The sequence below is a fragment of the Gobius niger genome (assembly GCF_951799975.1).
Source record: "Gobius niger genome assembly, chromosome: 22".
Classification (NCBI taxonomy): domain Eukaryota; kingdom Metazoa; phylum Chordata; class Actinopteri; order Gobiiformes; family Gobiidae; genus Gobius; species Gobius niger.
The window spans coordinates 12875339-12897643 of NC_136873.1; the positions used below are offsets into that span (position 1 = coordinate 12875339).

General features: G+C 40.6%; 1 protein-coding gene across 1 annotated transcript in view; it reads right to left on the bottom strand.

The window, feature by feature from the left end:
- fam120c (family with sequence similarity 120 member C) overlaps positions 1-18486 on the bottom strand; it is a 31753-nt gene extending 13267 nt beyond the window's left edge. The window contains exons 1-7 of the mRNA XM_079580855.1: positions 17620-18486; positions 9331-9577; positions 6934-7016; positions 5363-5491; positions 4168-4270; positions 4030-4103; positions 2037-2305 (exon numbers count right to left, since the gene is read on the bottom strand). Of these exons, the coding sequence (XP_079436981.1) occupies positions 2037-2305; positions 4030-4103; positions 4168-4270; positions 5363-5491; positions 6934-7016; positions 9331-9577; positions 17620-18129 (1415 nt within the window). The 5' untranslated portion in view covers positions 18130-18486. The remainder of the gene's footprint in view (positions 1-2036; positions 2306-4029; positions 4104-4167; positions 4271-5362; positions 5492-6933; positions 7017-9330; positions 9578-17619) is intronic.
- Positions 18487-22305: the final 3819 nt, after the last annotated feature.

Below are 22305 nucleotides of genomic sequence, written 5' to 3' on the forward strand. Positions count from 1 at the left end.
ACGGCGTTCAGGGTGTGTGAAGTTTGCTGAGCTACATTAACCTCTGGGAAAGAACTACATGTGGATTTCAATATCTACACAAGTCAACTTTTACATGAGTGAAGGAACAGCCTGAATTATTGCCTTTTTTCCTGAAACCGGAAGCGATGAATCATTTAAGGCGAGACACTGCAGGTGAATAGAGGAAAAAATAAATGTAGAGACATCAATTTTAAACTTTTGCTGAACATCACAGATATAAATATGAGCAAAAAATTTATTTTTTTCTGTCATTTTATGTTTTCACATAAAAATAAGGCATTTTGAGCATTAAAATGGCCAAAAATGCCTATATTTTGGGCAACGAAATGTAAATAATGGATTGAAATTGAGATTTTTTCAGAGGGGATTGTGGATATTTTGTTTAGTTTTTCAATAAACTAATCATCAGTGAAAAAATCTGTAAAAACTCAAATTCCGCCTGTTTTTTTGGTTTCAAAGCTGAATAAATCAGGCTAGGAATTAGATATTAAAAAATCCTTCTGAAAAAACCTTCAAAATATTGTCAGGTCTCAGACTGAAAAGTTTGGAGTCTGTTGGAGCTTCTATAAGGGCTCAGGCTCTGCCCGAGTGCGGCTTCTCTCATTCAGAGAAAACCAGCCCTGAAGTTTTGTAGCGAGTGCTCATGCTCGGCCCGTTCTTCCCTATTTCCGCTCCAGCGTCTCGTAGGAGGAAAAACACCATATTTGGGTGAAAGCGTCATCACGGGGCCCCTTAGCAGGACACGTGGATGTAAAATCTGTCAATATTTATGAATGAAAACCCGCGGGAAAGACGGACTTTCTACGCGGCGCAGCAGCTACTTCCGGGTCGCCCCCACCTCGCAGACAAAACATCATAAAATAAACATCATCATTTTTATATCTGACATGAAAACTAAGATGTAAAGGGAGGAAAATAGATCAAAATCTCCACTTCGACCACTGTGTGAAAAATCAATACTTTCACCTGCCGTGCCTCGCCTTAATAGTTCAAGTTAAGGTCAGCAGCTAACGTAGGAAAGAGGCTTGAAACTGTTCAACAATAATCATCAACTAATCGATTATATTTTAGTCATGGATTAATCGTTTTCTGGTTAAAAAGAAAAATAGTAAAATTAAATGAAATTTTAGTCGAGATTTAGTAAAAAAATTATCTTCAATTTTAGTCTAGATTTAGTCGACTAAAACTGCAAGTAAATTTAACTAAATTTAATACCGTAAATGCTCTAATATAGGCCGGGGCCTTTATTTACTCAAGTGCATCCAGGACCAGGCCTTTATTGGAACCAGGCCACAATTAGAGACAGGCCTTTATTTCTATTTGAGCAAAACGGACGACCAGGAAAACGAAGAAAAACGAGATTTGTGTCGAAATATTAGGTTCATTTATTAATTAACATTTCAAACATCGAACATAAACGTAGGAGGAGTAGTTCGAAATCCACGCAGTAATCTTCACTTTACTGTGCAGATGCCAAACTACTCCTGGTATTATTACGCCTTACAATATAGTTCCCCCTTTTATCCGCTTAGAAAATCCACATTGTTTAATTTTGTGTAATTATACTTTGTAGTGGAACACTTCACGTAACCATATTTAAATCGGGAAAACGTGGAAGAGCTTGGTAGCTTCTATCTTGACCTGTTTTGGAGCTATAGAGGAGAGAGGGAGAGGCTAAATGCTAACGCCGTCTGCGCTGTGTTTACGTGACTGAAGATCAGACAGGTCCTAAAGAACTCGTCAAAGCTATGGTAAGAACATATCTCAGTGTGGAAAAACGGTGGAATATTCCTTTAACTTGAGTAAAAACATACTTTTTCTACTGTGAGTAAATATTTAAGCGGCAAATGTTTTGTTTTGATCAATTAAAGCAGTACTAATTAACTCTTGCCCCTAGAGGCCATAATCACCACTGCAGTGCTTTTGGAGATGTCGGCCATCGCTGCTTCACCAGATGCATTGTGGGAAGTTTCGAGAACACGACTAGCGCTTCAACAACATTCTCCGCCGCTTACTTTGCGTTGCTGTCGCTGGGCTCGTCTCCGTCCGATGAAGAGGAGGGCGAAGGGGAGGGGCCGGACTGCGTTCCTGCGTGGTGATTGGGTAATCTGTTCCCGCCCTGAGTGGAATCGTAAGGAGCCGACCAATCGGAGAAGCCCATTTTGTTTGACAGCGAGTCGTTGCAGTCGGAGGGGGGCGGGCCCTGGAACAGCGCGGGGCCGGGGCCAAACGGCGAGTTCGGGAACGGAGGCTTCAACCCGGGAGCCTGTGGGGGAGGGGCGAACTGAGGGAGAAGGAACAGTATAAAGGTTTCATTTTGTCAATCGAAACAACATTTTAAAAGCAAAGCGCCTCTGCACGCCTGTGGGGGCGCTGTAGCAAAACCTTCTACAGGAAAAACAGTGAACAAAAAAAGATGCTTCTCTGATTGGTCGAATCAGCTCCACTTCCTGTTCCGTATTTTGTTGACAAAATGGAGCGGAAAGGACTGACAAAACACCAAAACAGTTCTGAGGGAAGCTTTAAGATTTGTGGAGCTTGTTTTGGACCATCTTGTTTTGTAATTTAGTTGAACTCATTGAGTGATACGTCAATACCAGCTGGAATCCAGATGTAATAGACAAGATTATTAAAGCTTTACTTTTCTACACTGAAAGGCTTCATTAGCCCATGTCTAATTTATCTACATCATCACTGTAACAGTTTAACAAATCAAGTGCAAACTAGAAGTAAAAGTATAAACCAATTTTAAAGTTTTGCTCCATTTTCTTCCTGAAATCCACCTTGAAATCCTGCCCGTGTCGGGATCAGGATAATCCTGTTTTTTTGGATCAACGTTATCCAGATCGGACTGAAATGTTTTAAACACAAAGGTTTGATCCAGATTAAAACTAGGATTGGATTACATGATCTGCTCAGATTTCAGAATCCTTCTTTCCCTTTTGAACAACCCATTTTCAAGATTTGATTCAATCTGAAAACCAAAATTCAATCAGATTACCTTTGAAAAACTGTCCCCTAATGATGTTTGAGGCCTTCATTTTGACCAAATCCGTTTAATGACCATTAAAGCCGTTTAATTCCCTGCACATAATAATAAATCTACTTCTCTGAGCTTTGATTGCTTCATGTTTAGGTGGATTGATTTCTGCAATAGAGCCTTTGACGTGGCAAAACATTAAAATCGTCCATATAGATGTTTAATATTGGTAACACAGGAGTCTATAACACGCTACTTTTGTAGTAAAGCAACGAGTTCTCCAGAAGAGTGACAAGAAAACTTAACCCCTTAACTCCCACCTGAACCGAGCACATTTTCTCCAGTTTGGCTTTACCCCAGTCCAAAAGCTTCTGGAAAAAAGCTGTGAAAATAGCGACAAAACTGAGACGAAAACAATGATGGAAATGTGACAAAAAAGTGAGAAAAATTGACAAAAAAGTGACAAAAAGTGACAAAAAAATTACAAAATTGTGACAAAAAATGACAAAAAAATGACAAAAAATTCGACCAAAATGTAACAAAAAAATGACAAAAAATGGATGAAAAATTTACGAAAAAATTACAAAAATGTGACAAAAAGTGACAAAAAAATTACAAAATTTTGACAAAAAAATGACAAAAAATTCGACCAAAATGTAACAAAAAAATCACAAAAATGTGATAAAAATTTGACAAAAAATTACAAAAATGTGATAAAAATTGACAAAAAAGTACAAAAAAAATTACAAAAAATGACAAAAAAATGTGACCAAAATGTGATAAAAAATTGACGACAAAATGACAAAAATGTGACAAAAAAATGACAAATAAAGTTACAAAAATGAGTTGAATACCCAACAAAAAAATGATGGAAAAAAAATCTGACGACGTGAGGAAAAAGATCCTCTCGGTTCAGGCGGGAGTTAAGAGGTTAACAAGCAACGTTTAAAAGTAACAGCACCAACACTGGATACCTAAAGGTTTTAAACATTCCCTTCTGAAACTCCAGGCTCACGTCTCTAACCTACCTGGTTCTTTCCGGGCTGCATCGGTCCCATGGGGCCCGGCGGCCCCCCGAACGGAGAAGGCCCAAACCCGGGCACTGCGAACACAAGCAGCGTTAGACTCTCCTCCACCGACGCCGACTCGGAGCCGCAGATACTCACGGATGAAGGCGGAGTGGCCCATGTTCGGAGAGCGAGGTTTGGAGGCAGCGGAGAAATACTCGACAGCTTTTTTGAAACGCTCAATCTTGTCCTCCATTCGAGACTGGAAACCGAAGACAGAATAATCAAGACTGAAGGAATAACACGCACAAAAGACATTAAAGGGTGTTGCTGATTTCTAGAAAATAGTCCCTCAAAACGCGATCATTCATGTGATGCAAGGTCAGTTATATTCCAGACATTATTCTATGGACACAGACATTTAAATGGTTAGTCTCGCTTCTTGCTCTTTCTTTCTGCCGCTCAGTTAGCCTGCAGTGCCCTCTAGCGGCACGTGAAACTATATATTTCAATAAACCGCTTACCACCCGCCAAAACCAAATCCATTCTCTCCTCTTTGCCATTGTCGTCACTTTTTATTTCCCTTATGTGTTTTTGTCACTTTTTTTGCTGGATTTGTCACTTTTTTTGCTGGATTTTTGTCTTTTTTTTTGCTGGATTTTTTTCTTTTTTTTGCTGGATTTTTGTCTTTTTTTGCTGGATTTTTGTCTTTTTTTTTGCTGGATTTTTGTCTTTTTTTGCTGGATTTTTGTCTTTTTGTTTGCTGGATTTTTGTCTTTTTTTGCTGGATTTTTGTCTTTTTTTGTGCTGGATTTTTGTCTTTTTTTTTGCTGGATTTTTGTCTTTTTTTGCTGGATTTTTGTCTTTTTTCTGCTGGATTTTGTCTTTTTTTGTTGGATTTTTGTCATTTTTTTGTTGGATTTTAGTCTTTTTTGCTGGATTTTTGTCTTTTTTTGCTGGATTTTTGTCATTTTTCTGCTGGATTTTGTCTTTTTTTGTTGGATTTTTGTCATTTTTTTGCTGGATTTTTGTCTTTTTTTGCTGGATTTTTGTCGCTTTTTTGGGTCACTTTTTATCTTTGTTGCGTTTTCATCCTCATTTTCTTCTCGTTTTTTGCCTCTGTTTTGAAGAAGCTTTTAGATTTGGAGAATTTTGAGAAAACATGTTCAAATTAAGTATTTTCCTCCCCCTACATGTTCCGCCATGTCCTAATGTGTAGAATGAGCTCAGACCTGTTCACCACAACTGCCTCTAAAATCCTGCACTGTCACTGCTGCAGTTACGTGTAAGACCTGAGGTGGCAGTAGTGAGTACACAATGGCAAACTTGAAAATTTCAACTTAGTCTTAGTTACCTGCGACTGTTTGAAGACGTCTTTGGCGATAGCGTCCAGGTTGTTCAGGTCTTTTATGGAGGAGACGTACTCGGACACAGCTTTGATGACCACCTCACACGGCGGCAGCACCAGCTGATGCGCCCGAACCTGAGAAAGAACAAAACGTTAGGCTCAAAACAAAACCCTTTTCTGGACCCGCTCCACATGTAGGCATATCCGGCTCCACTCGAGTGGGTTTAAAGCACATTTACTGCCCCGAAAACAGTGCCAGAGGAGCCGCAGGCCGTGAGAAAGAGTGAAGTAAAAAAGACCAATCAGAGGCTCAAGAGGAGGCCAGGCCTTTGTGTTTGCAACAAATGTATGTAATGAGCTGCCTCTGCACATTAGCCAGGCCTCTAATGTGACTTTTTAAACCTCTTCCTTGAATGCATTTGTTCAATTTGGTCATTTACACAGCCGAATTTTGACATTTTCTTAAAAACCGCATAAGAGAACCGTCTGTTGTGGTCACACCAGCTTCAGCTCATCCCTGGGGTCGACTGATAGGGTTTTTCTCCGGCCGATGTGCTCCACCAATATTGCCGTCTGATTTTTAAAAATGCCTCAGCTATAATCCTGTGTACGATGCTTCTAAACTGTCAAATGTGACCGTGTTGAACTGAGACAGCAGAGTTAAACTGATAGTCTCCATCTTTTTCAGTGTTAATTTTGACAACATATTTTAATTTAGTTTCAGTCTTAGACTTTGATTCTGAAACATTATTGTAAGGCAAACTTTTGACAAAAATATTATGCGACTAATTTAAAACACGAGGAATAAAGAAAACTGAAACTAGCACTTTTTTGGTTAAATTTAATGCTTTTAAAGCAGTACTAAGTAACTCTTGCCCCTAGAGGCCATAAGCGCAACTGCAGGTGTCGTAGCAAGTTACACTTTAACTTATTAATTGTCTTGGAGAGTAAATACTACGCTGACAGAAAAGGCGAAGGGACAGAGGGATATTATACATCCAATTACACAATGGAATTTTTTTTTTTCACTCAAACTTGGCTGTAAATACTGTTTAAAGTGACGCTAGCCCGCAGTTAGCTTTGCCCATTAGCATGTTAGCTTCTTCTTCGTGATTCCATTAGTGCGTATTGGTGACTCTGGTCCGGTGGCAGTGAAGATGCAAACATGGTTTTCTGGCCAGAGACACCAGGGGGCGATGAAAGACCCTCCAATCATCCCATAAACACTTGTATCACCCCCACAGGGACTACGGGAAGGATTTATTAAGGTAAACACGTTACTTAGTACTGCTTTAAGGCGCCATGCTGACCACTCATGCAGCCGCCGGGTCACTGAAAGGTCAACTACGTATTAATATCAACTTTTTTTTAGTGAACCTTTAAGTACAGAATATAATAAATATTCTCCAACTAAATAAATGAGCTCCAAAATTGCAGATGACCCCAAGTATCACTGGAATAATCCAAAGTACCACAGTCTGAGACACACAGCGAGCGTCAAACCATCAACCTGTCGCTCCAGGCATCATAAAACTAACAAAACATGGAGAAATCTAGACGTCTCTTTGAAGCTGCACCTTGAGAGAAGCGAGAGGGTGCTCTGGTCCCAGAAGGCTCCAGTGGAAGGCAGCCAGGTCCTCATCGGGCAGAATGTGGTTTCCTGCAGAACACAGGGCACACGTGTGAAACAGAGCGACATGTGTCCATGAATTTATTACGAATATCAGCCGTCAAGCAGCAAGACTGATCTTTAACTGGAGGACAGAGTTTAAATTCACATAAACCAGGAGGAAAAACAGGATTCAAAAAGTGGAAAATTGAAACGAGATCAACGACAACTTCATTAAAATGTCCTCAGCTCAGAATAAATGTTCCTGTGTGTTGAATGGACACAAATCTGTAACAAAACACAAACACATGATTAAATAAAGGAACCCGTATCTGACATAGGGCCTCATTTCCTAGTTATCCAGAGTGTTGCTGATTTCTGGAGATTTTTTTTTTGTAATTCATGCAGTTCTTATATTTGAAGAGTTTCGTGGCGCTAGGCTAGTGCAAGGCTAGTGCATTTCTATGGTATCAGCTAGCCTGCATTAAACAGTGTGACCCGCTCCACAGAGCACCTGAGGCAAATCACTTATAACACCAGACTAACCATATAAATGTCTGTGTCCATAGAATAATGTTTGGAATATAACTGACCTGCATCACATGAATGATCGCATTTTGAGGGACTATTTTCTAGCAGATCACTCCGCCGCCGCGTAGCTTATACAACCACGAAGCTGATGCTGCTCAAATATAAGGTATTTTAAATGCAAAATGTTTAAAATGACTCTATGGAACAGTTACTCGCCGTTCTCTGCTATCGAGAACCTGCTCATTTTGAATGTAAAAGATGCAGGACATGAAGGACAGCACTGATGTTACTGTCCAGGATTAAGAGTTATTACAAAAACATAAACCAATGGCTGTGTCCGAACATCCACCCTCGTCGAAACCTGATTCACTATAAACCCGCCTGTGCAGACCAGTGGTTCCCAAACGTATGGCCACTACCAATGACTCAAGAATGACTTATTTCAAACAAATATACTGAAGTTTGAGTGTTTGATGCACCCGTAGTCTTTTCTCAGTCAGATTCGATGTTTTTTTTGCTCAAATAATGAAAATCCCCTATGACGTCTGCATTCCCAGGGCCCCAGGTTAGGAACCACTTTAATACAGTTAAGTGAAATGTTGTCGACCAGTACTTTCTCACAGCGCGTCGTCACACGAGCTGCAGAACTGAGTGACGACAGCTACAATAAGTCGCTAAACTCCAGGAATAATGCATTTCTATGACAAAGACCGACGCAGCACCCACAGACTCAGAATTAAAAATGGCCACGACCTATGGAGCTCTTTTTCACACAGAAAACCATGGATATATCTTTCAAATGGCGACGACATGTCTTGATATATAAACCCTGTCCACACTTACGACGCAAGTGCGGATGTGACACTTCCGTAGAAACCACAAGGCAAGTGCGCTTTATATTATAAGTAGGGATGAACCGATACCACGACTCATACACGAGGTCCCGATACCAGAAGCCGATACCACTTACAGGACACAGCTCCACTGAGGAGAGAAAATAGCAACAAACTGGAGAATTTTGTAGTGAAAATACAATAATCCACATGGAGCTGACTTTATTACAGACGACACTCCCTAAACCAGAGTCTGAGCTGGATTTAACCAGAGCTAAATGTTGTTAGTGCTGCAGCGTCTGCAGTGTTTACAAGATACAGGCTAACGTTGCTAACTAGCCGCTAACTCACAGCTAACAGTTCTGGCGATTCTTACACCTTCTTATGCCCAGGTGCTTATCCATCTGAAAAACTAACCCAGAGACTAAAAAGTCCTCAGAAAATCCAACGAAAGAGATACAGCATGTTTATATTGAGCCAAAATGAGCTGTAAATGTCAATCAAAATGCTGAAGCTACTGGATAAGCTACTATAAACACACGAGAAAATCCACACGGAGCTGAAGTAAAGACGAAAAGAGACCATTTATCTGCAGTAATGAGTAACATCTCAATACTATTGTTAAATAAAAATAGATAAATGAATAAAGCACAAGCATTGAGGAGCTTTAGGACATGAGCTGTTCTGTCTGTGATGGACAGAGCAATAAAGATTAATAAGATTGAATGCAAAATAAAATGGCGTCTGTTAAATTCTGATATAACTTCTCTTAAAAGCGTCGCCTACTTTACTCAAGGAAATGTAAATGAGTTAATTAATTAATTACAAACCATCTGCAGTGGAAAAAGTCTGTTGAAGAAAGTGCCTTGTACTCGTATCGGTAAGTACTTGAATCAAAGTACTGGTGTTGGTTTTAGATAAAGTGGTATCGGTGCATTCCTGATCTCTTGTATATAGTACACAGTGCAAACACAGTGACACAGCGGCGGTCCGGGTGGTACCTAGCAGAGCAGCGAAGCAGGGCAGGTGTTGTGTCTTGAGTCCGAGCTGCCGGGCCGCCTCGGACAGCAGGTACTGGTGTGTGGTCAGGTTTTTGCCGTTCCAGCTCAGTTTGAGGGCGTGAGACGAGAAATACGCCGGGACGTTGCACAGAGCAAACTCCGAGTCCTGCGCGATCAGCCCCGCGAACCCGAAGTCCCGGTACAGGGACAGCACCTCCTGGTGGTGGTCCTCCAGCGTCTGCACAACCTGCGGCAGGAGAGGAAACAGAGCATTCAGTTATAATCCTGATGAGTCAGAGCAGTTTACTGTGAAGACATAGACTCTCTCTTCCCTGATGGCACCGGCTTATTCCAAGATGACACTGCCGGGATTCATCAGGCTCAGATAGTGAAGATTCACTGACTCAACTTTATTATTGTCCTGATTAGGGCTGAAACGACTAATCGATTAAACTGTTTTAGTAATTGATTCATCGTTTTCTGGTTCACACAGACTCAAATAGAGACAAAATGACATAAAAATGTAGCATTTTTGATGAAAAGCTAATTTGTTTTTAAAGTTAGGGTCTGTAGTGTTTTGTATATTGTAAATTTCATGAATATCTGTCTGTGTCTCATCCAATCAGAAGCAGAATTAGCTCCAAGAGCCTCCAACAAACATCCACTTAAAGTGAATGTTTGTTGGAGGCTCTTAGTTAAATCTTTAGCTAAAGTTGGCGACACCACTTATGCTATATGTGACAACAAAAAAATTCCTGCGCCATTCACAGCCAAGCGATTAATCGTAAAGAATAATCAACAGATTATTCGATTACAAAATAATCGTTAGTTGCAGCCCTAGTCCTGATCCAGTCAAAGCAGAGTTCAGAGTTAAATCATGAGCAGACGACGACCAGCGCATTTATATTCCCATTCTTATTTATATTGACACGTCCAGATAACAAAACTATTTGTGTGTTTTTTTTTTGTATTGACCTTTATTTAACCAGGATAGTCCCACTGAGATTAAGAATTTCCTTTTCAGAGGAGTCCAGGCCCCATAGGGGGACCTATTGTACATGTTTTCTAGTGGTAGGGGAAGCCGGAGTACCCGGAGGAAACCTACACAGACGCGGGGGGAACATGCAAACTCCACACAGAAAGGCCCCGTCCAGGTGGTGGTAAGCCACTATTGTAGCCGCCATGAATTGTGCTCCGCCCCTTTTCTCCAGTCAGTAGGAAGCGTTCACGTGACATCACAACATTCTAAAGAGCCCATAGTTTAACATGGAGGTGGAGCGACTGACGGTAACTATGGCAACGGTGGTAACTGAAAAAATGTATATTTTTATGTCTTTGTTTTTTGGCTCATTTATCAGTCATTACTGGAGGAATCCACATGAAACAAAAACTGTCACAAAGTTAATTATCTCCTCTGTTGGCTCATATGAACTAATGTCCAAATATTCTCTCAGAAAACCCTCAAAAAGTGGTGACAATATGCAAAAACATGACCGTGATGCTGTCCAATAAAAATAATATCACAGGTTTGTGAATCCGATCACGATTAAACACTGAGGAGGAAAAACAATTGTCAATTTTGGTTTTGGAGATTTCTTCCAAAAACTACATTTCTCCTATAGTATTTTTGGCATTAGTCGTCAAAAATATTACTTTGGTCTAAGCCTCCCATCCAAGTATTGACGGATCAGGCCGAGCGAAGATGCCCGTGATTATTGTGACAGCTGCTGTTACAGCGTTAGTCATTTGTTTACAAAGTTTATTCGTCTGAGCGCTCGGAGGACAGACTTTCTCGTAATTTTCAATTTACCAGTTGCCTTGAATGCATCATTTACAGCTGGCGTCCGCGTGACACAAAAGACAACCGTAAATAGTCGTATTATGTCAGCTCAGCCTGATTGAACAGCCTGGCTCTAAACAATGTCCGTCAGCCATTGTTCAGCTCAGCAATAACAGGTTCTGGAGCCGAGTCTGGAGCTGCATAATGGAGTTTATCCTCCTACAGCCTCGGGAATACAACCAGCCCTGGTTCTTATCCGGGGCTTTCTCCACAGCGTCCGGAGGGGAGTAACCTACACTACTTAAGAGGAGATGGACGCTCCATTATGTGCTGGACTTCACTCACGGCTAGGGTTGCAAAACTCCAGGAATTTTCAACATGGGGAACTTTCCATCAGAATATATAGGAATAAACAGGGAATCAAATATAAATCAAAAAACAGCATCGCACACTCAAGGAGCCGATGTCCAAAAATCAGATCATTCTTTTTTCATCTTTGAACCACAGTGTGTGAAAAATAGGGAATTAATGCGACTGAAAGTTGCCTCTTAACAGATAAAGTTAAATCATCTTTTTCGTGTCTAACACCAGGGTTTAAAGAGAAGAGGGTTTTCATTTGTGGCTGATACAAAGAGCTTTTGGAAATGAATAGACTCAACCCATGTTTGTTTCTATCTTACTTACAGGATATTCATCATCGTACTACAGCAGCATTACAATATTATATTGCTATAACAGACTACAGGGGCGGACAGGGACTGAAAAACAGCCCTGGACTCTGACCAGCCTGGCCCAAATGAGCGTAATTGTGCACTTCCACAAATACATATTTTAACCTCTTAACTCCCACCTGAACAGAGCACATTTTCTCCAGTTTGGCTTTACCCCAGTCCAAAAGCTTCTGGGAAAAAGGTGAGAAAATAGCAACAAAACTGAGACGAAAACAATGATGGAAATGTGACAAAAAAGTGAGGAAAAATTGATGAAAAAGTGGCAAAAATGTCACAAAAATGTTACAAGAAATTGACAAAAAATGTAAGAAAAAATGACAAAAATTTGACAAAATGTGACAAAAAAATGACAAAAATTAAGCAATGAAAACAGTGACCAAAAAATGACAAAAATGTGATTAAAAAAATTACAAAAATTTGACCAAATTTGACAAAAAAATTACAAAAATGTGACAAAAAAATTTGACAAAATGTGAGAAAAATTTGACAATAAATTTATGAAAAGTGACCAAAAAATGACCAAAAAGTTACAAAAATGAGTTGAATACCCAACAAAAAAATGATAGAAAAAAAATCTGATGACGTGAGGAAAAAGATCCTCTCGGTTCAGGCGGGAGTTAAGAGGTCCTCTTACCACCCGCCTTAACATTAACGAGTGCATTTTCCCCAGTTCGGCTTTTTATTATTATTTTTATTGGCATCATCAGCAAAAAGAGCGGGGGGCCCCAGAGCCAGTGGCCCTTCTGTGCTCTTCCAGAATGGACACATGGCCAGTCCGCCCCTGACAGACTATCATTGTCTGCTCTGTGTCGGCCCTCGGTGCAGAACACACGAAGTGTTGGAAACCAGTATTAGCCTTGAAAACAGTCGAGCCAACCTCCAGAAATAACACTGCACCAAAATATCAAACTAAAGGCAGACAAAAAGATTACTTTTACAAACTACCACAATGTCAGGCTGTGAAACAAACATGGAAGTCTCTGGGGAAGGTTTGAGGATAGAAATGTTAAAGAAGCAGTACTTTATTAACCTCTTAACTCCATTTCAGCTTTACCCAAATCTAAAAGCTTCTCGACTGGAGCGTACAGCCTTTGGGCCAGTGTAACCCCTCATTTGAAAGCTAAGACCTACAGAAGTCATCTAAACGTCTTTTGTTTGTTCTTTTTTTGGCATTCTTTTTTATATTACGTCAACAATTGCATAAATATCACTGTTTTCTAACCATTTAATTTGACTGTTTTTTCCCAACAAATTTTCAAGCTAAAGATCCCATTGAAAGTTTCTGGAAAATGTCCGTAAATTGTCCTGAAGGCCCTTTGGCTGGAGACCTACTGCTTTAGGATTAAACATGGCTGAGGTGGGGTAATACAAATGTTAATGGGATGATTGGGGGTCTTTCATCTCCCCCTGGTGTCTCTGGCCAGAAAACCACAATTGCAACTTCGCTGCCACTGGGCCGGAGTCACCAATACACACTAATGGAATCACGAAGAAGAAGCTAACAGGCTAATGGGCAAAGCTAACTGCGGGCTAGCACCACTTAAACAGTATTTACAGACAAGTTTGAGTGAAAAAAATGATCTCCATTGTGTAACTGGATGAACAATATCCCTCTGTCTCTTTGTCTTTTCTGTCAGCGTAGTATTTACTCTCCAAGACAATTAACCTCTTAACTCCCGCTGAACCGAGAGGATCTTTTTCCTCACGTCAGATTTTTTTCCATCATTTTTTTGTTGGGTATTCAAATAATTTTTGTAAATGTCATTTTTTGTCAAATGTTTGTATTTTTTTTGGTCAAATTTTAATCACATTTTTGTAATTTTTGTCACATTTTTGTCATTTTTTTGTCCATTTATTATCACATTGTCATTTTTTTAGTCACATCTTTGTAATTTTTTTTGTCACATTTTGTCACATTTCTCATTTTTTCATCCATTTTTATCACATTTGTCATTTTTTTTGTCATAATTTTTTCGTCCATTTTTATCACATTTTTGTCAAATTTTAATCACATTTTTGTCATTTTTTTGTCCATTTTTATCACATTTTTGTAATTTTTTTGGTCACATTTCTGTCCATTTTTTATCACATTTGTCGTTTTTTTGTCAAATTTGTATCACATTTTTGTCACATTTTTGTTTTGTTTTTTTGTCATATTTTGTCACATTTTTGTCAATTTTTTGTCAATTTCTTGTGACATTTTTGCCACTTTTTCAAACATTTGGACACATTTCATACATGGGGTAAAGCCAAACTGGAGAAAATGTGCTCGGTTCAGGTGGGAGTTAAGGGGTTAACACACGTTTTTGTTGCTTTTCTAGCACATATTTGTCATCCTTTTGCCACTTTTTTTGCTTTTAGATTTGGATAAAATGTCCTCAGTTCACGCAGGGTTATTCAAATTTGTAGACGACTGGGAACTGACATAATGATGCCCTCTCGTTTTCCAAAGCCTCCAAGTAAACATGACCAAACAGTAACAGAGTATCTGACCGAGCAGGAGGAGGAAAAGGAAGGAAAAGTTCAGATGTGGAAACAGATACACACCAGCCACAAAACACCGGCAGTACTGTTGGTATCATGGACACGCAGTATATCTCCAAAGTATCACAAGAAGTGTTGGAAACCAGTATTAGCCTTGGAAACTATCAGTCGACTCCCAGAAATGAAACAGCAGCAAAAATATCAAACTAAAGGCAGATTAAAGAAGATTATTTCCACTGAACAAAACACCTTCGACCTCAAGGCTCTGCGGAACAAACATGGAGGTCTCTGAGGAAGGTTTGAGGACGTGAACTTCTTAAACCCCGCCTTCACTTTTACCCAAATCTAAAAAGTTACAGCCTGAGCCTATAGGGCCGAAAATCTATAGCACAATATAAAGAAATCACGATAACGATATAATTGTGACTTCAAAATCCCAGTCTTAAGCCTATAGGGAAGATTCAGTGAGATTTCTTCTTTGTTTTGTTTTTTATACTCACTACTGCCACCTCAGGTCTTACATGTAACTGCAGTTTCTATATTAAGCTCGTGCATGACGGCACTTCGGACCCGAACACTTTTCTGAGTGACAGTGCAGGATTTCAGAGGCAGTTGTGGTGAACAGGTCTGAGCTCATTCTACATAAGGACATGGCTGGAACATGTAGGGGAAAGAAAACACATTATTTTAACATTTTTAAACCCAGTATAGTCCCTTTAACACAGTGGTTCTCAACCTTTTGGCGCCACGACCCCCATTATAACAGCTAAAGGGGTTCGTGACCCCCCTGCCCGGGTTTTACCGTGAAAAATAGGAACATTAGCCTTCATAATTCTTAAAAAACAAAGAAAAAAACAAATGGCTGAAATGAAATTCATCAAACTATGATCAAATAATGGCACTCTGGTAAAGTAGCAAACGCAAGCTACAATAAAACATTTGATTATATGCTAATGAAAATATGTATATTTTATCTAAATGAACTGGCGACCCCCCCCCCCAAATTTGTCTCGCGACCCCCGGGTTGAGAACCACTGCTTTAACAGGATACTCATTTACTCGCAAATATGTTCTACTCAAGCAGTTTAAATCTTTAATTTCATTTTACTTTTTAAGCACCGGCCCCCGTGTTCTACAGTCAGTGTTTATGCTGCTCTGATGGAGCTGAACATAAGTTAATTCATGTCCACATGTCACGTTTTTGTCATTTTTTCTGTCAATTTTTGATCATTTTTGGTCACATTTGTGTCATTTTTTTGGCAATTTTGTATAACATTTTTGTCACATTTTTTGTATTTTTTTAATCAAATTTTTATCATTTTTTTGGCACATTTTTGTCATTTTTTTGTCAAATTTTATCAAATTTTTTTCACATTTTTTTGTCACATTTTTGCTACTTTTTCATACATTTTGTCAATGTTTTCTCGCTTTTTTGTCACATTTCCATCATTGTTTTCGTCTCAGTTTTGTTGCTATTTCCACACCTTTTTTCCAGAAGCTTTTGGACTGGGGTAAAGCCAAACTGGAGAAAATGTGCTCGGTTCAGGTGGGAGTTAAGGGGTTAAATCAGTCTCTCCTGAAGAGGGGCATGTTTTTGTTCAAATTTTCTCACTTTTCCATCTCTTTTATTGTGACAAGTTATTCTTTGGCTGCTTCCTGTTGCATTTTCATCACTATTATGTCACAACTTTTTGTCAAGAAGCTTTGAGATGTGAGTTCAGCCAAACTGGGGAAAATCCGCTTGGTTCAGGCGGGGGTTAAGAGGTTAAACGCAGTAGTTTTTTACCAACGCGGACGAGCGAGAGCAGGGAAACGAGCCCTCGTGGGAAGAGACGGAGGGACGGAGTAACTGCACCGCGCGCTGTGACGTGGGTGGGATTTCTCTCACAAATCTGCTCATCTCGTAACAAAAATAAATCATGCAATATGTCAAGATATGGCAACCTCGGCATCTGTGAGTCACGCACATAAAAGATGAACTCCGGTTCTCACTGTTCAGACCGATGGGGAACGTGTGGAGCAGAAAGGCACAGATTGTTATGCTACAGCCATGGAAACGCATCAGAGACTACGGTTCAGTGGGTTCATGTTATGCAATCTACAGGCTACACTGGGTCACGCTGTACATTGAATGTTTAACCGCTTAACTCCCGCCTGAACCGAGAGGATCTTTTTCCTCACGTCATCAGATGTTTTTTCCATCATTTTTTTTGTTGGGTGTTCAACTCATTTTTGTAACTTTTTTGTCATTCTTTGTCACATTTTGGTCATTTTTTTCTCACATTTTTGTATTTTTTTGTCAATTTTGTGTCACATTTTTGTCATTTTTTTTGTCATTCTTTGTTACATTTTTGACATTTTTTTGGCACATTTTTGTTATTTTTTCGTCCATTTTTTATATCATTTTTGTCACATTTTGGTCATTTTTTGTTCATTTTTTATATTTTTTCTGTCAATTTTTTATCATTTTTTTGTCACATTTTTGTCATTTATTCGTCAATTTTTTATAATATTTTTGTCATTTGTCAATTTTTTTTTAATCAAATTTTTAGCATTTTTTGTCACATTTTGGGCACATTTTTGTAATTTTTTTGTCACATCTTTGCCATTTTTTCGTCCATTTTTTATATCATTTGTCACATTTTGGTCATTTTTTGTCAATTTTTTTTATTTTTTTTGTCAGATTTTTGTCATTTTTTCTGTCCATTTTTTATCATTTTTTGTCACATTTGTCATTTTTTTGTCATTTTTTTTGTCACATTTTTCGTCCATTTTTTTTATAACATGTCAAATTTTTGTATTTTTTTAATCAAATTTTTATGATTTTATTGTCACATTTTTGTCATTTTTTGTCAAATTTTTATCACATTTTTTTTGTCACATTTTTGCCACTTTTTCATCAATTTTCCATCACTTTTTTGTCAATGTTTTCTCGCTTTTTTGTCACATTTCCATCATTGTTTTCGTCTCAGTTTTGTTGCTTTTTTCCAGAAGCTTTTGGACTGGGGTAAAGCCAAACTGGATACAATGTGCTCGGTTCAGGTGGGAGTTAAGGGGTTAAATCAGCCTCTCCTGAAGACTTTAGGATATCCAACAGAAGTCGCCTTATGCAGCTGCTCAATACTACTCTGTTGCAGGATGTGATGCCATAATAATTAACCTCACAGTCACCTGAACTGATTGCATTAGACACGCAAAGAGTCAACCTGCCCATGACGTAACGTGCTGAACACTCGTGCACAGAGGGGCATGTTTTGGGGGGGAAATGACCACAGACACAGATAAGACGCTCACCCGCACTCTGAAGCGGAACATGGCGAGGCGCACACAGTGGCTGAGGCAGGCCGGGGGCAGGAACCAGGCTCGGGGAGGCGGGGTGGCCTTGCTGCCGACGTGGTTCACGATGAGCTGCGCGGTCTGCCGCTGGCCCTGCACTCGCCGCGCCCACTCGGGCCAGCGCTCCTTCCCCAGGGTCCCGTTAAACACCACCACCAGCTCCAGGCCGCCCTGGTACAGACAGGCCTGCGACAGCGCGGCCAGGTACCCCAGCATGGCGTTCCACTCCCCGCCGCACACCCAGTCCGTCTGGTACCCCCCGTACAGCCGCTGCAGGCCCGAGTCCGCGTCCATGAGGATCCGGGTCGGGGGTGGGGGAGGCACGGGCCCGGGGTGATGAGGGTGATGATGGGGATGGTGGTGTGGGGGCTGGCGGGCCGCTGTCCGGGCCAGCTTCAGCAGGTCCACGGGGACAGCGGCGCCCGGGCAGCGCTTCTCCAGATACTCCTGGAAGCCCTGCACTCCCATGACGGTGTTGCTGAGGCGGTGCGTCTGTCCGGGAGCGGGCTCTGAATACGTCCTGTACGCCGTGTTTGGTGCGTGTGTCGGGGCGAGACCGAGGCTAGCTGTGCGCTGGAGGCGAGCTAACTCCGTGTCTCTGTAGTGCTGACTGTTCCGAGCCTGTAACAAGTGCTACGGCGCGAGCGTTGAACCGAAGCTAGTTCAGAAAAATACAAAAACCCGGTCTCAGTTTTGGTCGAGTGTAGTGTCCATCTTTTTTTTTTTTTTTTTGGTGAAATGCCAGGCAAGGCCAACGTCGCCACCTACAAGCAGAAAAAGTTCGGTTTGCGTTTGCCCATAATTCGCCCTTAAAACCCGATAGCTAAGGCAAGCTAACAGCGGATACTCGATGCAAGTGAAGTGCGGAGTAACGGGGTGGTAGAGGAAAAAGATGATGGAGGGATACTGCGCATTAGTGAAGGAGCCACAGGCTGCACGGCCACTCCGCGGACATGATGTTTGAGCCCGTTCTTTTCTCTTTTTTTTTTCTTTTTTTTATCGGACTCCCGAAACGCTCCGCATGGATTCCGCTTTTCGCTTCCCTCCCCCCTCGGTTGTTTTCTACACGACAGCAGCCTGTTGCCCCGGCGTGTGTCAGAGCACGAGCGGGCGGTGGCAGTTGGCGGGGCTGGAGCCGGACTAACGTGTGTTAACGGCTGCGAGCTTTTAGCCGCTTTAGCTGAGGCAGGTCCCGGCGTGATTTGACGCGTCACTCCCGAGGATGAAGTCCGGGGCCCCCGACGCGACGCGGAATGAGATGGGTGTTCGAGAAAAGAAAAAGAAAAAGTAACTAAAAGAAAATAAAAACAAAAGCCCGATGGTGCCTCCCTCGCGGTCTCGCGCTCTCACGGCTTCATGTTGCAGAAGGGAGCAGACTTCCAGCCTCGGCAGCCATCTTGAGACTTCCTCGCGGCCCGGAGAAGAGAAGGCGGGCGGAGCGGAGGGGGGCGGGCGCGGCGTGAGGGATTCTGGGAAATGTAGGCTTAGAGCGGCACGCCTTCCTATGTTTACAAAGGGAGGGGAAATGTGCGGAGAACTACAACTACCAACAACGGCGTCGATCTAACGGTTAACCTCTTAACCCCCGTCTGAACCGAGCACATTCTCTCCAGTTCGGCTTTACCCAAATCTAAAAGCTTCTTGACTGGAGAGTAACGGTCTTAGGCTTCATTTGAAAGCTAAGCCCTATAGCCTAAGTGGTCGTAACTTTTTTTTTTCGTGTCACATTTTTGAAGTGTCTTTGTCGCGCTTTCCCCACATTTTTGTCACTTTTTTGTTGCTTTTCCAGCACATTTTTTGTCGCTCTGTAGTCGCTTTTGTCACGTTTTTGTCACGTTTTGTTGCTTTTTCATCCGTTTTTGTCACGTTTTTTTTTTTTTTCAGTCTCACTTTTGTCGCTCTTTTTTTATTTGAGTTTTTGTCACTTTTTACGTCATTTTATTGTCACTTTTTTGTCGTGTTTTCGCCGCGGTTTTGTCACTTTTTGTGGCTTTTTTTTGCTTGTTCACTTTTTTTCATTGAGGATATATATATATATATATATATATTTTTTTTTTTTTTTTTTCTTTTTTTCATCCTTCATTTCGTTTTGCGTTTTTGTCACGTTTTTATGTCATTTTATTGTCGCTTTTGTGTCGCGTTTTCGCCACATTTTTGTCACTTTTTTGTTGCTTTTCCAGCACGTTTTTTAACGCTCTTTAGTCGCTTTTGTCACGTTTTTGTCATGTTTTCGCCATATTTTTGTCACTTTTTGTTGCTTTTTCATCGCTTTTTTTCATTGCGTTTTGGTCACGTTTTTTTTTCCAGTCTCGTTTGCGTTTGTGTCGCTCTTTAGTCGCTTTTATTTGCGTTTTTGTCACGTTTTTAGGTCATTTTATTGTCACTTTTTTGTTGCTTTTCCAGCACGTTTTTTGTTGCTCTTTTGTCACGTTTTTGTCACTTTTTTGTTTTTGTTTTTTTGCTTGTTCGGCACTTTTTTTTATCGCGTTTTTTGTCACGTTTTCGTCAGTTTTTTTTTTCCACCCTCGTTTTTGTCCCTTTTATTTGCGTTTTTGTCACGTTTTAATGTCATTTTATTGTCACGTTTTTGTCATGCTTTCGCTATATTTTTGTCACATTTTGTTGCTTTTTCATCGCTTTTTTTTTCATTGTATTTTCGTCACGTTTTGTTACGTTTTCATTCGTTTTCGTCACTTTTTTTTTTTTTTTTTCTTTTTTACTTTTGGATTTGGGTAAAGCCAAACTGGAGAAAATGCGCTCGGTAAGAGGTTTATCGCTAATCATATAGTGCTTTGTAACATTTATCCTCGTGCATCGAGTTTTGCAGGTAATTTGACTTATCCATCCGTCTTATTAATTTCGTTTGACAGATTAAAGTGTTACTACTTGTACTCTGCACTAACTAATAACATTCATATTACTTTAAGGGTCATAATAAATTGTTAAAAATGCAACGACTGAAGGAGTAACAGGTGGGTGTTTTTCCAGTGTATGTCGCCGCCTGGTGGAAATACAATAGAAAGGCATGATGTCACTGTTTGCTACGGGGCTGCAAAGAGGCGACAGTAACACATATTTGATCAGGAAGAGAAAATGTGCTCTGCTAAGGTGGGTGTTAAGAGGTTAAACAAAAAAGTTGACTTCTGGAAAATTCCCTGTTACCATGGAGATACGCCATGTTTGTTTTCCACTGACTAACATTAGCTGAAAACAATATTAAAAAGTGGAGGAAGAAGCCAAGGAACAACTCCACTAGCTGTTGAGTCACATAAATACATCTTACTCATAAAACACTCATAAATACAACTCAAACAGGGCCGGATTTAAGTAGAATGGGCCCTGGGGCTAAAGTTTTTTCAGGGCCCCCCATAATCAATCAATATTTATTTATATTGCGCCTTAGCAGCATCTGTACATATACTGTCTGTCTGTCTTATTAAACATGGTACTAGTTAAAAAAAAAAAAAAAAAAACACAACTGTTTAACATCATGACCCCAATTTTAGCTCTGTGGCCCTCCCGGAAGAACCTTTGCTACTGCCAGACTGGTGGGGGGACATGTTTAAAAGGGGGGGGTCCTCCCACAAAGATTTTAATGGTGCATTTTGGTGCATTTTAACAGAAAACACAGTCAACTCAATGAAAAAGCTCAGACCTTGTTTAGTCCTGGTCTAGTCCTGGTTTAGTCCTGGTTTAGTCCTGGTTTAGTCCTGGTTTTGTCCTGGTTTAGTCCTGGTTTAGTCCTCGCTTAGTCCTGGTTTAGTCCTGGTTTTGTCCTCGCTTAGTCCTGGTTTAGTCCTGGTTTTGTCCTGGTTTAGTCCTGGTTTAGTCCTCGCTTAGTCCTGGTTTAGTCCTGGTTTAGTCCTGGTTTAGTCCTGGTTTTGTCCTGGTTTAGTCCTGGTTTTGTCCTGGTTTAGTCCTCGCTTAGTCCTGGTTTAGTCCTGGTTTAGTCCTGGTTTAGTCCTGGTTTAGTCCCGGTTTATTCTCTCGGATTAAATAAAATCATCTGATAAATGTGTGGGACTCTGCAAAGAAAGAGGGAACTAGAGGGAACCTTCAACCTGCCGGGCCCCTGGGCTGAGCCCCTGTGAGCCCCTTCATATATCCGGCCTTGCTGTGTTTCAATGTGAACGACAACTCCAGTACTTTTTTTCATTGCATTTTGGTCACGTTTTTTTTTTTTGTCAGTGTCGTTTGTGTCGCTCTTTTGTCGCTTTTATTTGCGTTTTTGTCACGTTTTTATTTCATTTTATTATCACTTTTTTTCGCCTTATTTTTGTCCATTGTTTGTTGCCTTTCCAGCACGCTTTTTGTTGCTCTTTTGTCGCGTTTTTGTCACTTTTTGTCGCTTGTTCGGCACTTTTTTTCATTGCGTTTTTTGTCACGTTTTTTTTTTTTCCCAGTCTTGTTTGTGTCGCTCTTTTGTCGCTTTTATTTACGATTTTGTCACGTTTCCGTCCGTTTTTTTCCGCCCTCGTTTTTGTCCCTTTTATTTGCGTTTTTGTCGTTTCATTGTCACTTTTATGTCGTGTTTTGGCCATATTTTTGTCACTTTTTGTTGCTTTTTCATCGCGGCCTTGCTGTGTTTCGATGTGAACGACAACTCCAGCACTCCAGATCTTATCTCCCATAGTTTGTTATTGC